Raw genomic sequence first — 15,905 nt, forward strand, 5'->3', positions numbered from 1 at the left:
TGGGGTCTCGCCAAACTATAAATTTCAAAGCGCACTATAAATATTACTTAAAAACTACATAGTATTGGTTATAAATAGCATGTACAGTTCAATGCAGCACACGTACAGTACAATTCTCAGCTCACGGATAAACTGCATTATAACCACACTTACTGACTTTCCAGCGTAGATTCCCAGGTCACTCCGGTGCATATAGGTTCGGCGGCTGGACCATCCTTAGTAAAAAATCACAGCATATCCAAGTGAATGATGATGAGTGGGCGAAGCTGCGGAGGTTCATCGGTAAACCGTGAATCTTCCATGAATTCTGCCCAGTACATCATCACCGACGTGAGATAGTGCGCGTTTATACTAAAGGTTCGATGGGTTATGACGACTTGCAGCTCACTTTAATTTTACTTGTACGCTGTGAATTTTCATTGTTTAGAAAACCATTGCTTTAGAAAACATCTGGCGTCTTTCGTTAAGCAGCTGGCGTCTTTTCGTTTTGCTTTAGAAACATCTGGCGTTCTTTCGTTTTGCTTTTACAAAACATCTGGCGTCTTTCGTTGGTTTATTTCATCAATCAACGGCGTTTTGAACAAAATTTTTATTGTTTAATCACGCACAGGAGAAATCTCACTAGGCACTACCTTGGAGGTAAACAATGGCTGCTAATGGGAATGAGAGACAGAAGAAGTCGGCTTTTAGCTAACACTTACACTTCTACTTCTACTAACGTTTCCTACTGGAACATGCCAATGGCTGCTAATGGGGAATGAGAGACAGAAGAATTCGGCTTTTAGTTAACGCGCACGCTGCGAATTTTTTATTGTTCAACAACGCACAGGAAAAATCTCCCACCGGCACCACCTTGGAGGTCACAGCGTAAGACTGGTTGCGCACTACGACTACTACGACTACGACTACGAGGGACGAACGGGTGCCGCCTTCGCCCCTAAAATTGACTGGTCAATGAACGCATGAGACGACGATATCTGCTGAGTTACCGGCTCCTCTATGGACGTAATCGGGCATTCCGGTGTTGTTGCTGCTTCGCTTGAATATGAACACGAAATCCTTTTGGGGTAGTAGGTGAGGATGTTTTCGACCATAGCCTCGTTCGACTGGCGCATCGAGAGAGGGCTTCGGCGAGGTAGGTCATTGCCAACGCAGATTCACGCAGCAAACACGGCCACAAGTTCTAGCAAGCAAACTGAACGTGCACGCATGTGTGCACATCAAACCTTGTAGTTTCCGTCCGATGTACATGCAAAAAAGAAGTGGTAAAAAGAATGGGCGAGAGACGTTTACTGAGAAAAAGAAAAGGAAACGTGCCGTCCCAACAGACCTCCGCACTTTCCCAAGGTTCTTTTTTTCTTACCAGACGTCGTTAAAAACATTTACTCCTTCTGCCACGGCTTCTTGCTCCTCCCATCTTTGCAACGGCCGGACTACGCATGGCATGCTTAGAGTCACTGTGTGCGTGCGATGCTGCGACAATGGCTGGCGACGCACACACTAGTTGCTCCAAGGGTTGCTCAGAAATGCAGGAACCACTCAATGTGCTTAAACTCGTCGTGTGCTCGTGCTACGCAGCCTCCGTGGGTTCGCGGTCGCTTTGATGAACGAGCCGCTTGCGAGGTGGCCTTTCTTCTCGCCGCACTAACACGTCTCGTTCGTCCGCTGTCAACGAGGTTAAGAAAAAAGTGCGCGACCACTCCGTTGCAGCCATTAAGCGACAGACGGTACCATTCACCAGCAGCCCCGAAGAAAATAGAAAACACGTGCGTCGAAGCTTGGCGGATGGATCAGATGCCGCCGACGCCTTCTTATCTTTAAAATTTGATTGAGCTTTGTCCCGCGTTTCAGAAACCATGCGGTTCCCTCTTCGGAGTTTGAGGAAGGGAAGCACATGAAAAGGGCTTCTTTTCTTGTTCGGCGGGTATGGAAGGGTGCTTCTGGCGGCGGCGGTGCTTGTCGGCAAAAGAACAGAGCAGTGCAAGGGCTTGACCGGAAGGCATGAGTTGAACAGTGAAGGGGGTGGGGAGCTTTTTAGACGGACGCGTCGAAGTGGGTACGCAGATGCCTCTCTCTCTCTCTCTTTTTTCTTTCTTTTTTTGTGTGCTGTACACAAGGGGTAGGTTGCATTGAGCGCGGTTCACGTTGTTTGGGTCGTTAACATATGTCAAGATTCATTTCCGGTAGTTGGTTTCAACTGCGAAAACTGTAGTTTAAGGAAAACTGATTCGGCTGTCCTCGTCCTCGGAATCTTCGGCTATGGGGTTGCGATCTCTTGCAAAATTGGGGACGTCGTTCCCGTCTTTCTTTCAGGTTCTCGGTTCAGCTGGTGTCTTGAATTTTCTCTTTCGGCGGCCGGTCGTTGCGAGCGATGGTTTCGATCATTACTCGGATAGTAGAGACTGATGCATTTCTGTGGTGGTGCTGATTGGAAAAAGCGGGGGGGGGGGGGGTGCTGGATTTATCAGCTTGCGTCGTGTTTTTGATAGTGAACTACTTTCTGAATAAAAGACTTTCCGTAGCTGTTCTTGGTGAGTTTCTTGAATATATCATCTGCTTTTCTTTTGTTTTTTCACGTTGTGCGCTGCAGTATGTTCCGGCTCTTCGCATTAATGTCTAAGACTAATATATTCCGCATTTTTGGGGGGTCTGAAGAAAACCGAAGATATCGACTTGTGTAGGTGTTTTTGCAGCGTTTTATTTTCAGGCTACGGGAACATCCAAACACGGCCGAGAGTCTTATGTTTCAAGGGCGAATTGAATTCTCGTTCAATGAAATTTATATGAGAGAGAAAAATTATGACGTAGGATCTCTTGACGATCGGAAAACAGTCGTTTAGACGTATCTGAGAAATATTTTTGGTTGCGGCTGGAGTGAAATGAGAGCTCGTCCCTCGATGTGTTCCATTCTTATATTTGCCGTGGCATGCTCTATTGCAGTAATCAAAGGGGCAAGAAAATAAAAAAGGGGCCAGAATGACAACCCGTGAAGCATATTTTTTTTTTTTTTTTTTGGAAAGCTGCGCCCCGCCGCGGTGGTCTAGTGATAAGTTATGGCGCTCGACTGCTGACCCGAAGGTCGCGGGATCGAATCCCGGCCGCGGCGGCTGCATTTTCGATGGAGGCGAAAATATGATTGAGGCCCGTGTACTTAGATTTAGGTGCACGTTAAAGAACCCCAGGGGTTCAAAATTTCAGGAGCCCTCCACTACGGCGTCCCTCATAATCATCATAATCATATCGTGGTTTTGGGTCGTTAACCCCAGATATTATTATTGGAAAGCTGCTTCCCTGGAAATTTAGGAACGCAGAACCATAGAGCATGCGGTTTGCGTTTTTTTTTTTTCAATTTAGGAGTAGATGAGTGAATACAACACATTTCTAGAGCCAGTTAGGAAAAGTCGACCTCAGGACACCTCTGGATATGAACTTTGGACTCCCGGTGAGAAGGACAGCGGGGCATTACGGGGGGGGGGGGGGGGGGGGTGTGGTCGGCCTCAGGGGGGGTTACAACCCCCGAAACCCCCCCCCCCCCCCCGTCGGTGCGCCACTGTGCGCAAGTAAGGTATGCGTCAGCGATCGGTCGAAGGGCGCAATGCTGAATGTTCTCGTTCGATAATGTTCTCGAATGCGCTATGATGTGAACCTGAACACCGACTGCAAAGCTGAAAAGAGACCTATGAAGCCACGAAGAGAGTTCGCGAGCACATGGCAACATTCGCCGCACGTTTCATTAGCTACACCGCTTACCGCGCAGTCGATTCATGACTGTCGATGACTCGTAATCACTTCTGATATCCTTTTGAAGAAACACAGACACACATATTACAGTTACGCCGAGCGTAACACGGCATCGAGGCGAAAAGATCGGTCACTTCTCAACACACGCTACCAACGCGCCGGACGGTCCGGAAGGGAAATGGCCGCCACCGCTCAATGTTGCCCGCGTGCAGCCTACCTTTGCGGTACTCTGAAATTTTTCCAGTGATTCTACTTGGCGCTAGAGTTCTAGAGTCACTGTATAAAGGTAGCATATACAGTGACTCTACTTGGCGCTAGAGTCACTGTATATGCTACCTTAACAGTAACTCTACTTGGCGCTAGAGTTACTGTATATGCTACCTTTAGGTGGCAGAGTTGCGCATCTGTCTTCCAAACGCCGCTAGCAACCATGCATTGCGGAGAAGCTGACGCTCGGGCCAATTTTTGTATTTTTGGACGCCGCCGCTGTAGCGAGCTGAATTAACACTAGTCATCGATAATCAATGTTTATCGCCGGTCTTCGACACGCCGGACATGTTAATTGCCGACACGATAGGCATGTCACCTGCACAAACGGAGTGCTACTTCACCGCATAGCTGTGGTTGCTAGCCGGACCTATGCGCAACTATGGTGACCATAGCGCAACTCTGCTACCTAAAGGTAGCATATACAGCAACTCTACTTGGCGCTAGAGTCACTGTATATGCTACCGTTAGGTAGCAGAGTAGCGCATAGGTCCGGCTAGCAACTACAACTATGCGGTGAAGTCGCACTTCGTTTTTGCAGGCGACATGCCTACCGTCTCGCCGATTAACCTGTCTGGCGTGTCGAAGACCGGCGATAAACATTGGCTGTCGATGACGAGTGTTAATTCAATTCGCTGCAGCGGCGGCGTCGAGAAATACAAAAATTGGCCCGAGCGTCAGCTCCTCCGCTCCTCCGCAATGCATGGTTGCTAGCGGCTTTGGAAGACAGATGCGCAACTCTGCTACCTAAAGGTAGCATATACAGTAACTCTACTTGGATGGATGGATGGATGCTATGAGCGTCCCCTTTAAAACGGGGCGGTGACATGTCTGCCACCAGGCTCGAAGAGAAAAAAAAAAGTCACAGTTTCGCCGCAAGGGCGAAGCAATGAATGCGATAGCAAGGAACTAATGCTATACGAAGTGAGGCTCGCCAATGGATACTCTCAGTTTGAACAGCGCTTCTGTTGCAAAGGCGGCCGAAGCAGCGAAGGAAACTAGCGTGCTTCAAGTGTCGAGCTGTGACACTTGATAGTTCGCGCTCATCTTCTGTTCGTTTAGCGGCGTCCCTGAGCTCGAGTGACATTCGTACGCGCCGTAACATGAGCGCGGACATCACGGTGAAAGCGCGAAACATTCCTCTACCCCTCGCCACGAGAAAACCGCGCGAGCAGACAGCGGAAGGGCAAGCTTCTCCCATGCGCAAATATAAGAAGAAACGAGCGAGCTCGCCGACGACTTTTAAATGCGGCCGTCGGGCTCCTAGCGCCACCTCGCTGGTAATGAAGAAACGCTTATTATCGCCTGCTGTCTCCGAGTCCGTCCAGCGCTAAATGGTGTGTATATAACGCTCGCCGTTAGCTACGTGGAGGATCTGCGTTTCGTGGCGTAGTGGATAGCGCCGCTCGGTGTGGAGCAAGAGGTCCCTGGTTCGATTCCGCGCTTCGGAAGCATTCTTCTGAGTTATTTTTCTGTGGGGCCTTTATATATATATACATACTTATACATATACGGTGCATGACGGCGGCGACGGCGACGGCGACGGCAAAATCCAGCCGAGACTGTCCATATAATTGCTATCGCAATAAAAAAAAAGCTTCCTTGTTTCATGTTGGCCTAATACCTAATACCTAAAACCCAAGGCTTCATTTAGACTCGTGCCCACACGTATACCTGGGTGAATATCGCCACATTCAATCAGTACATGTTCCATCGTTTCCTTAGTTCCCCCGCAGCATGTACATTGTTCTTCTTCGTTACTGAATCTCGCTTTATAACTACGCGTTCTAAGGCAGCCCGACCTTGCTTCAAACAGTAAAGCGCTTCCCTTGATTATCATAAAACCTTTCCCTCCTTATTTCGTTTTCTTCCCTTTCGGTAGTTACTCAGAGCCGGCTTCTTTTCCATCGCTGCCATCCAATAAGTCCTCTCCGCCTCTCTGACCTTCCGCTTAATGCTTGTTGCCATATCGCCCGCACTGCTAGCCGTATATTTACTGGTGAGCCTCCTAGTTCTTTTTCTCCACTGCGTGTCAACGCTTTTTCTATACAAATACCTGAAAACCTTCTCAGCCCATCTACTGTTCTTCATTTTCCTCAGCCTCTCTTCGAATCTCATTTTGCTCTGAGCTTCCCTCACTTCAAAGCCTGTCCATCCCATATCACCCTTTACAGCCTCATTGTCGTCTTCCCGTGAGCGCCCAACGCGAGGCGGCCCACCGTCCTTTGATTTACATCCATTCCTGATTGTACCTCTGACTTCATGCACACTACTGAGTTCCCAATGTAAGCCCCGGGACCATCACACCCTTCCACAGCCCTCGAAGCACCTCGTACCTATTGTAATCCCCATAAAGCTCTGTGCTTCATAATTGCAGCATTCCTCTTTCCCTTTGCTACCGATGCTTTCTCTTGTACCTCCATATATCTATCCCCCTCATTTACCCATACTCCGAGGTACTTGTACTCGCTTACCCTCGGTATTTTTTGGCCCTGTATAAAGACCACATGGTCTTCGTGATCATTGAATACCATCAATCCACATTTTGTTGCACTAAATCCTAGTCCTAGAGCCCCACATTCCCTTCCGCATATATCTGCCAGTCGCTGTATATCATCTTGACTGTCCGCAAATAAGACAATATCATCAGCATAAAATAGACCTGGAAGCTTCTGCTCAACCATCGTGCCGACCTGCTTGTGTGACAAATTAAATCCAATGTTGCTACCTTCTAGCGCTTTTTCCATCCTCACCATGTACAGCATGAATAACAGCGGGGACAAAGGACATCCCTGTCTCAGCCCCTTGCTAATTTCAACGCTGTCCTTGCTACTTATTCCTAAAACTACAGTGTACTAGAAGAGGGAAGTGGAACGAATTAAAGAACGAACGAAGCGGCCGCGCCGCATCTCGGGTATCTCGGGTAGAGTGACCTAGAATAGGGGGAGTGTCCAAAGCGCCGGCTCCCGCGTGGGCCTTTTGCGGTGAACTCCCGCACCGCGCCGCTGCTGCGCCGGACCCGTTAAAGTCCATAGGGACCTTAGGACCCGTTAGAGTCACTCTAGGACCCGTGGGCTTTCCGCGCTCGGGAAGCGCGCGGAAAGCGAGGGGCGTCTGCTACGCGCTGTAGTTTTTTGCGCCGAGTTTCCACACAGGGCACTTGAAGTCTACTTAACTTTTATAATACGGTGCGGAATGGAGCTTATTCATCATTAAGCGTTGTGTTAGTGCTGTGGCAACAACAGAATGCAAAAAAATCATTTGTCAAGTGCATAGGCGTAGCCAGAATTTTTTTTCGGGGGGGGGGGGGTTAACCATATTTTATGTATGTATGTTCGTGCGTGCGTTTGTATGTGTGCGTGTATATGTGCGCAAGCAAAATTGAAAAATTCCGGGGGGGGGGATTGAACCACCCAACCCCCCCCCCCCCTTTGGCTACGCCCCTGCTGAGCTGAGGCTGGCCTTAGCGCTCCTCATATGATTTGCTGCCCTCTCTGGCGGCGTTGATGCGACGACGCCGAGGGACGCAACGTCAGAAAACGCCGGCAAAAACGCTGTATATGTATCGGCCTTTTTCTTGGCTCAAATCCAAACAATGAGGCATAGGCAGTTCTTCCCTGACTGTTTCGCTTAATGTCGATTCTCACAGTGCGTGGGACCTGCGGGACTTATTCTAATAAACTTCGAAGCTCAAGCAATCAAACTCGAATACATGGTTAACCATGAACCCTGTTCTGAAAGGACGTAAAAGAAAAGGCTTATTGAGAGTTCCCACGAAAGCAGATGGCATTGATACCGCAAAAACATCACGAGGGCACTTAATGTACCTTGAAGCGGACTGCTGTTCCGCTCCTCGACAAGACCGTCGTCACCGTCTCCTCCGCGCTGCTCGCAGTCACTGTCCCAGATGCTGTCGTCAGAACTGATGCTCAGCGGCTCGGTGTTGCCCGAAATGAAGTTGTTATACTGCCGAATGCGGTCACCCCAGTTCATACCTGGAACGTACACCTGTGCACAGGACAGTGTGCAACATGAGGAGGAAAGAAAATACAGCTGTAGTCATAGAAACACTGAATAGAAACATAATTGAACATGTGTTAGCAGCTTACCTTTCAACAATAGCACAGAAACCCCTTTTACAGTGACAGCGCTTTAAAAATTAAGCCACTACAACGTCATTTCCTAATAAGAACACGATCGTCCTGCAATCATAGGCGTGCGCAGGGTTCCCCATCAGGGGGGCGGGGGGGGGGGGGGCAAAGGTTCATCGCAGCGCCCCCCCCACCCTGCTAAGTCAATGTATTGGGCAGATTTTGCGCCCCCCCCCCTTTTAGGTGAGAAGGGTCAATGTACGGGGCGGATTTTGCACCCCCCCTCTTAGGTGATTAGGGGGGGCGGCCGCCCCCCTTGCCCCCCCTGTGCGCACGCCTATGCCTGCAATCCACGAAGAGTGAGCGTTGAAAAACCGGAAGAGCTACATTTATTGAGATAGCACTCTTTTTGGCACATTTATATGGACACTCGAGGCGCATTTTTGCCGTCACCGTCATGTTGCATATAAAGTCCAAATCGATAACATCGCCCCGTGCGTCGTACGTTCTAAGTGCGGGCGAATGCTGCAGATGGGCGCGGCTCAAGCAGATATGAAAAGCCGGGGGGGGGGGGGGGCTGCGTCGCTCGGGCAGCAACTGCGAAGTTTGATCAAAAGGGCACGGTGGCGCTCTATCTCTACTGAGATAAGTAGACGGCTCATCCTTGTATGTGCTGTGCTCTCACCCCCTCGAGTTGAAGAGACAGACAGCACGAAACCCGCTTCCCTCGCTGAAGCGGCCGTATTCCCAAAGGCCAGAGTTTTGTAGTTACGCCAGATCGCATCATAAAGGAGTTAGCTGTTATAGCCTTACCTAGTATAACGTTCCTAGTGTAACGTTCCATTTTTCTTGTTGCTATCGCATTCATTGCTTCGTCTTCGCGGCGAAACTGTGAATTTTTCATCATTAAAATATATATATATATATATATATATATATATATATATATATATATATATATATGCTATCATCTTGAATAAGTAGAAACATAGTATAGTAACAAGAGCACATTTCTTTCATCTTGCTTGGGGTTCAAGCGACAGGTAAGTTCCAAAAAAAATGAATAAATGAGAATTAATTCAGTGCGTGTGCATGTAGTTAATGTAGAACAAATAAAGTTCTCTCTAGAGATTAATCTTGTAATATTCCAGTCGATCAGCAAGTGAGCAGGAACATTAAAGGGCCCCTAAACCACTCCGGGTTCGAAGACGAGAGAGTGGTTTCTTTCTCGCCTTCATAAAACACGTGGACAACGTCAGCACTAAGCGTCGAGACTATCAGGATTTCGGGCATCTCGGTTGCATGCTGTGATCTCCACTTGCGCAGTCGTAAACGTTTAAAGCGAATTGAAATCGGTTTGTCGCGCACGATACTCACGCAAGACAACGCAGAACGGGCGAGCGATTGCATGGCAAAGTACGGTAGGAGACAATACCGAAGTGATATCCCATGTATATGGCCAAATGAGAGGTTATTTCCTCATGACGTCACGTGAAGACTGCTGGCGTCACGAATTGTGCCGAAAAGACAAGAAACCGCCAGGAGAGAATAACGTGCTCGTTCTGGTATTTTCAGACGCTGTTTAGGGGTCTTTTGCGCTGAAGCAGTTTTTCCTTGAAACCGAAGAATGAAATTGATCAGCAGAATACCATAATGTTAGCCCAGCGTCATTTTGTTGCGGATCTTTGTTTTAGATGCGAAGCATCTTGTTGTGGAGCTCAAACCGGTGGTCTGCGGCGTGACCACCCTTATTGCGCAAACCCTCTCCACACACCTACTCTCCACTCCCCTCTGAGCTCCCCCTTTCCACTCCACTCTCCCATTTCCCCCTCTCCACTTCCTTCTCCCATTCACCCTCTCCACTCCCCCTCTGACACGTGGGCTCGACATGCTGAAACGCTGCTTCGCATCGCCTCATGGTCCTCTTTAGCGGGAGATGGTGTGATTTTTTGTCAAGTTCACACAAGAGACGGGCATCGTTATTAGAAACTGACGCGCAGCGTCAGCATGGATGGCGGGCATCATGAGCAGAGTGCTAGCCTATAGCCATGAGCTTCGCCAACATGCGCGCCACTTCGTATATGCAGGCGCGCCGCGCGTTGCGCTGGAGTGCCCCGATACGCACCTCATTTACGCGACTTCTCAGGTTTCTCATTTACGCGACTTTTCAACGTACTAGTACCCTAATATGGCGGCCACGATGACGTCGGTGCAAATCGCGTACATACGCACCGTGTTCTTGAGCCTTCGGCGCGCGTTGGCGAACCAGTTGGAGACCTGTTCAAGAGTCATGTGCGAGCCGAGCGCCAGCGCCAGCTTCTCGGCCTTGCTCGGGTACGGCTTGTCCCGGTGACGGATGAGCCACTTCTTCAAGGGCCGGGCCATACTCTGCAGCACGTGACGCTTCTTACGAGGGCGCTCCTGCAGGCGGCATCTGCGCGGCGTTGATCGCTACAGACACTTGCCATTGTGCACACATACGAAATACTCAAGAAGAACGTCTCGACGGGCTACAGTTGGTTAATGATATTACTACAGCGCAATCACTGCGTGAACGCGAAGAAAGGAACGCCACACAAGAAGACGCATAGAAACAGCGCAAGCGCAAACACTGTATGATTTCGTTAAAGTAAGACATTCTTACAGCACACAGCAACTATACAAAATTGAAATGAGCCGAATACCCTCTTGATAACCTCTTAGTACGCAGCCGTCATGGTAATATGTGTTCTTAAGTGAGCAGCGATAGGGCATTGTCGCTTACACATACATTTCTGTTTTTTTTTTAATTAAAAAGAGTTTGGTATGCTGCTGGAGGTAACATAAGAAAAAGCGCACACACGCACACACACGCACATACACACAAACATAAACGCGCGCGTGTGCGTACAACGAAATCTTGCCAGTAATATCCTCAGGTTGCAACGGATAGATACAAATACGTTCAGAACAATTTATCAAAACCATATGTGAGCACGCGTTCGTGAAGGAGGGTCCTCATGGCGTATATATAATAGACAGAAATACAAGACTGTGTCACTATGTATAGGCGTAAAGGAGCACCAGACTACGAGCGCTTGCGCACACGGGCGCACGACGGGTGAATGTAACGCGCAGTCCGGACTCGAGCGTAGAGTCGCGCTCGCCGTCGCCGAGCTTGCAGCAGCGCGCGCGTACGTATCGGGTTTCACGCCTCCCGCGGAGCGCTCGACCGAACCGCGGTCGAGGCGCGCACGTGCCATGGACTCGCGTGCGACGCGTGAACGCCTGCCCCGAAACAAAGTGGTGCCTGGATGCGGCTAACAGGCGTGTGCCCGCCGCCTTGCAAGTCTCGTGGGCGTACTCTGCTCTTTTTTTTTTTTTTTGCCAAACTAGGCCGGCTTTCAAGGTGTGCGTCTTGATATGGATACATGCAGTCCACCCCGATGGTACAGTGGTTATGCTATACTGACCCGAAAGTCGCGGTTTCGATGCCTGCCGCGGCGGTCGCATTTCGATGGAGGCGAAATGATAGAGGCGCGTGTACTGTGCGATGACTGTGCACGTTAAAGCCCTCCACTATACGGCGTGCCTCATAAATCGTGACGTGGTTGCGGTACGTAAAACCCTTTAGTTGCAACCTTGAAGAAGGCAAGACCGCCTGTCGAAACGTTATTGGCTCCAGCGACATCCCGTGTTCCAAGGATTTTTCACCGCCCCTGATATTACTGTTATTCATATGGATTACAGACATGAACGAAAGAAGAGAGAAGAAGACAAGGGCGGAAACGTGCAGTCGATGCTGCCCCATATGTAGCTGGTACTGTGTAACAGTGTACGCATCTGTACGTGTATACGCTTCAAACGAGTAACTGCATATAGCTCCGTAACGGTGCCCCGAAACACGAAGGACACGTTCTGTGACGCCGCTGAAAAGCTACGGCAAAACCGGAAATAAGATAACGTTTTGCACGTTTTATCTGGCATCACCGTAGAATTCGCGATCAGCGGTCTTCCCTCGCTGTAAAGTACGAAACAACTAACCCGACAATGAATAAGATTATTATCTTACTGTGAATATTCAACCAAACAAACACAGATTGAGTTCACATAAGAACAGCGCAAAAAGACGGATGAGCAGCAAAAGAAGGACAGAGTCGGCTGTGTCCTTCTTTACTGGTCCTCTTGTCTTTTTGCGCTGTTTTTATGTGAAGTATGTCATACCAACTCGCCCACGCAACCACTTTAGCCACAGATTGAGACCACGCCCAATTATTTGACGTCAGGTACTATTGTAAAACATGGGAGAAATTGTGGAATAATTTAGTGGTAAGTCTTCAACACCAAAAAAAGTCAGAATTTTTTTACTAGCTGACGTTATATTAAAGTCGAATAGAAAACTTGTGTTCGTCAAGGCAACTTGGTCATGGTAACAACTGCGGCCTTGATGAAGAGAAGTCCCCTTATCGATACGGTGGATGCATTGCATGAGACTTGACTTATCCGACCTTCTCATTTTTCAGACCTTCATCTTCCGGTCCACTTCTGCCTTGAATAAATTTTGTTGAAGTTATATAAGTCCTTTAAATCGGGGACGTCTAATGACAAATTTTTGTATTCGTAACAGTGAGGACGTTTCACAAAAAGCAGCTGTAAGGCAACACGATGTAGCTATCTTGATACAAGCCAAAGCTTTAGCTCTACAGAAGAGTACCAATGTGGGTTCGTTGGTGCAACATCGGATAAAGAAAACAGCGCACATGGAACAAGGACGATGGCAAAGACGACAACACAGCGCTGGGTCAATTGCCTTCGTCCGCAAGTGCTTCTTCTTCATTTTCTGCAACTTAGCTTTACAGGTTTTGGCACACATATTACGGCTAAAATACATGCATATATGAAGGGTGTATCAGCTAACTTGCACCTTGTAATAATAACTTTAGAAAAACATATGCGCTACGCTTGTCGAATTAGCCCAGTCAGGCCCGTAGTCGGAAGGGGGGGGGGGGCGCTCCCCTTTCCCCAAAATTTTTAATGAAGGGGGTGTTTTAGCGAAAAAAAAAACAATGAAAATAGGTGATTTTCTCAAATAGTCAAGACCTTCAGCACGTGCTTCCCCCCCCCCCCCCCCCCCCCCCCGCCCGAAAAAAATTCCTGGCTAGGGGCCTGGGCCCAGTATTGTTCTGAACCATATGCAGCACGTCAGGACATTTTTTTTCCAATCCGCCAAGCTGGGTAATTGACAAAGATTGCTTAATTAACTTTTTAATAAGTAACTCTAGCGAAAGATCTTCAATACAAAAGTTGTAGCACTTGTTCTGAAACGTCGGAATACTTCATATATGTTAACATAACTGCCAATGCGTCAAGCTGGGTAATTAACAGGCATTGATTAATGAACCTTTATTATAACTCTAACGAGAAATATTCAATAGAAAAGTTGTAAGGCTTGATCAGCAACGTAGGATTATTTCAGCTATGCTAACATAACTGCCCTGTTTAATATTTTTTTCAGCTTTAAAGCTCTTCAGAGTGAGCGAAATTAAAAGATATACTCGGCGCAAGTGAGCTGAAACACCCTGTATATATCGAACCCACCTCGTCGGTCTCATGCGAAGCGTCCGGCCTGATCTCGTTCGCACCACCTCCTCGATGGACGAGGCACTGTCTTCTGTCCTGGACAAATACAACTGGTAGCGAGCCAGGTTGCTTGGCGTAAGACGGGCGAATTCCTGCGCTGATCCACCGTGGGACCTCGTAGCCAGCTGTTCGCATAGCGACGCCGAAGAGTTGTATTCTAAGGGCCGATCTCCGTGCCGGGAGGACGTGTACGTTGCTTGCGCTGTTGTCGGAGACGACCTGTCCCTTCTGGAGACGTGGTCGCTCAACAGCAGGCACCTCTCCGGTCCTGGGGAAGAGCAACCAACAGTTGTGTCTGTTCAAGAACAAGCGACTGGACAAAAATACCGTGCGTAAGGTACATGGGCCGCTGTATTAATAAAAGACTAATGGAACATAAGAGGTTGTAAAACGGAGGCTCACCCCCAGTGGCGTAACCAGGGGGGAGGGGCACACCGGGCCCGTGCCCGTGCCCCCCCCCCCGAATTTTTTTTCTGCCATGGTATACAGCAGTGGCGTAGGCAGAAAATTTTTCGGGGTGGGGGTGGGGGGGGGGGCGGGGGCACCTTATTGATCCTACATAGGGTCTGGGCAGATAAGTGAGGTCGAGTGTCATTTTGTGCTCTGTATCCCATGGGGAAAAAATTTCGGGGTCTTCCCTGGCTACGCCACTGGTATACAGAGCACAAAATGACACTCGACCACACTTACCTGCTCGGACCCCAGGTCGGATCAAGTGGGTGCCCCATCCCCCTCCCCCAAAAAAATTTCTGCCTAGGTCACTGCTCACCCCCCCCCCCCCCCCCCCGCGCCGCGGTGGTCTGGTGGTTATGATGCTCGACTGCTGACCCGAAAGTCGCGGGATCAAATCCCGGCCGCGGCGGCTGCATTTTCGATGGAGGCGAAAATGCTTGAGGCCCGTGTGCTTAGATTTAGGTACACGTTAAAGAACCCTAGGTGGTCGAAAGTTCCGGAGCCCTCCACTACGGCGTCCCTCATAATCATATCGTGGTTTTGGGACGTAAAACCCCAACAATTATTATTATTAATCAGAGGCTACACCATGCAATCTTTCTTCACATCGTCGAGAGGGCAAATGCACGCAAAAATTTGATGAACGCGCATGCGTTGTACAGACACAAGAATAAAGAAAGGTGTTTAATCGTTGAGGCCTGGCAGATCGACAATGGTGGAAGTACATGCGCGAGCCAGTCTTCGATTAACTTACATAAAGGGAAATAAAATGCCCGAACAGTTATCTCTTGCGTAGACCCTTACGCACGTGTGCCGAATTGACAAGTGGCGCTACCATATCTGCACATGCGCAGGTAAGTTCTTGTGTCGACTTTCTTTTCCGCCTCAGTGCGCCCTTTCAGTTGGTATAGTATTGTTCTCTACTCTTCCGTCCGTGTATGTACGCCTTAGCGTCTTCTATGATAAAATGACGCTGGAAAGAAGGGGGGTAACAGGCTAGATCAATAGAGAATTGCGAACTATTTTCTTAAGCAAGAACTTTATTCTGCAGGCTATATGCGGTTCATTGCTTTAAAAGATACTCGAGGCGCTGTTTTGACTGCTATATGATAGCGACGTCCTGTTTGTATTAACTGTTCTACTTTCGCCAACGAAATAGTGTGCAAAAGTGACTGACTCCCTCTACAAGGATCAAGGACACGACAAGCCGCATATGGTGGACAACGTACATCACCATTTATCAACCTCTTTGAAATCACAAAAAAAGATGAAAAAAAAAATCACAGCATATCCACGGAGCGAATGATGATGAGTGGGCGAAGCTGCGGAGGTTCATCGGTAAACCGTGAATCTTCCGTGAATTCTGCCCAGTACATCATCACCGACGTGAGATCGGGCGCGTTTATACTAAAGGTTCGATGAGTTATGACAACTTGCAGCTCACTTTAATTTTACATGTACGCTGTGAATTTTCATTGTTTAGAAAACCATTGCTTTAGAAAACATCTGGCGTCTTTCGTTAAGCAGCTGGCGTCTTTTCGTTTTGCTTTAGAAACATCTGGCGTTCTTTCGTTTTGCTTTTAGAAAACATCTGGCGTCTTTCGTTGGTTTATTTCATCAATCAACGGCGTTTTGAACAAAATTTTTATTGTTTAATCACGCACAGGAGAAATCTCACCAGGCACTACCTTGGAGGTAAACAATGGCTGCTAATGGGATGAGACAGAAGAAGTC

The 15,905-nt window shown here is 48.5% G+C and overlaps 1 protein-coding gene across 1 annotated transcript; it reads right to left on the bottom strand.

The window, feature by feature from the left end:
• Positions 1 to 7,698: 7,698 nt before the first annotated feature.
• LOC119385991 (pre-B-cell leukemia transcription factor 3-like) lies at positions 7,699 to 15,009 on the bottom strand. The gene is made up of 5 exons (XM_049414187.1): positions 14,976 to 15,009; positions 13,677 to 13,986; positions 10,332 to 10,533; positions 7,836 to 8,016; positions 7,699 to 7,742 (listed from the first exon to the last, which is right to left on the bottom strand). The coding sequence occupies exons 1-5, from the start codon at positions 15,007 to 15,009 to the stop codon at positions 7,699 to 7,701; spliced, it is 771 nt and encodes a 256-aa protein (XP_049270144.1).
• Positions 15,010 to 15,905: the final 896 nt, after the last annotated feature.

The sequence above is a fragment of the Rhipicephalus sanguineus genome, chromosome 3, assembly GCF_013339695.2.
Source record: "Rhipicephalus sanguineus isolate Rsan-2018 chromosome 3, BIME_Rsan_1.4, whole genome shotgun sequence".
In the NCBI taxonomy this organism is placed as follows: domain Eukaryota; kingdom Metazoa; phylum Arthropoda; class Arachnida; order Ixodida; family Ixodidae; genus Rhipicephalus; species Rhipicephalus sanguineus.

Bases quoted from the DNA above. Each gene is read 5' to 3' on its own strand.
- LOC119385991 (XM_049414187.1), bottom strand. From the start codon at position 15,009: ATGGTAGCGCCACTTGTCAATTCGGCACACGTGC. The intron at 10,534-13,676 runs GTGGGTTCGATA...AACGCCGCGCAG, and splicing joins CTTCGCATGAGACCGACGAG to ATGCCGCCTGCAGGAGCGCC. The intron at 8,017-10,331 runs GTGCGTATGTAC...TCCTGTGCACAG, and splicing joins GCCGAAGGCTCAAGAACACG to GTGTACGTTCCAGGTATGAA.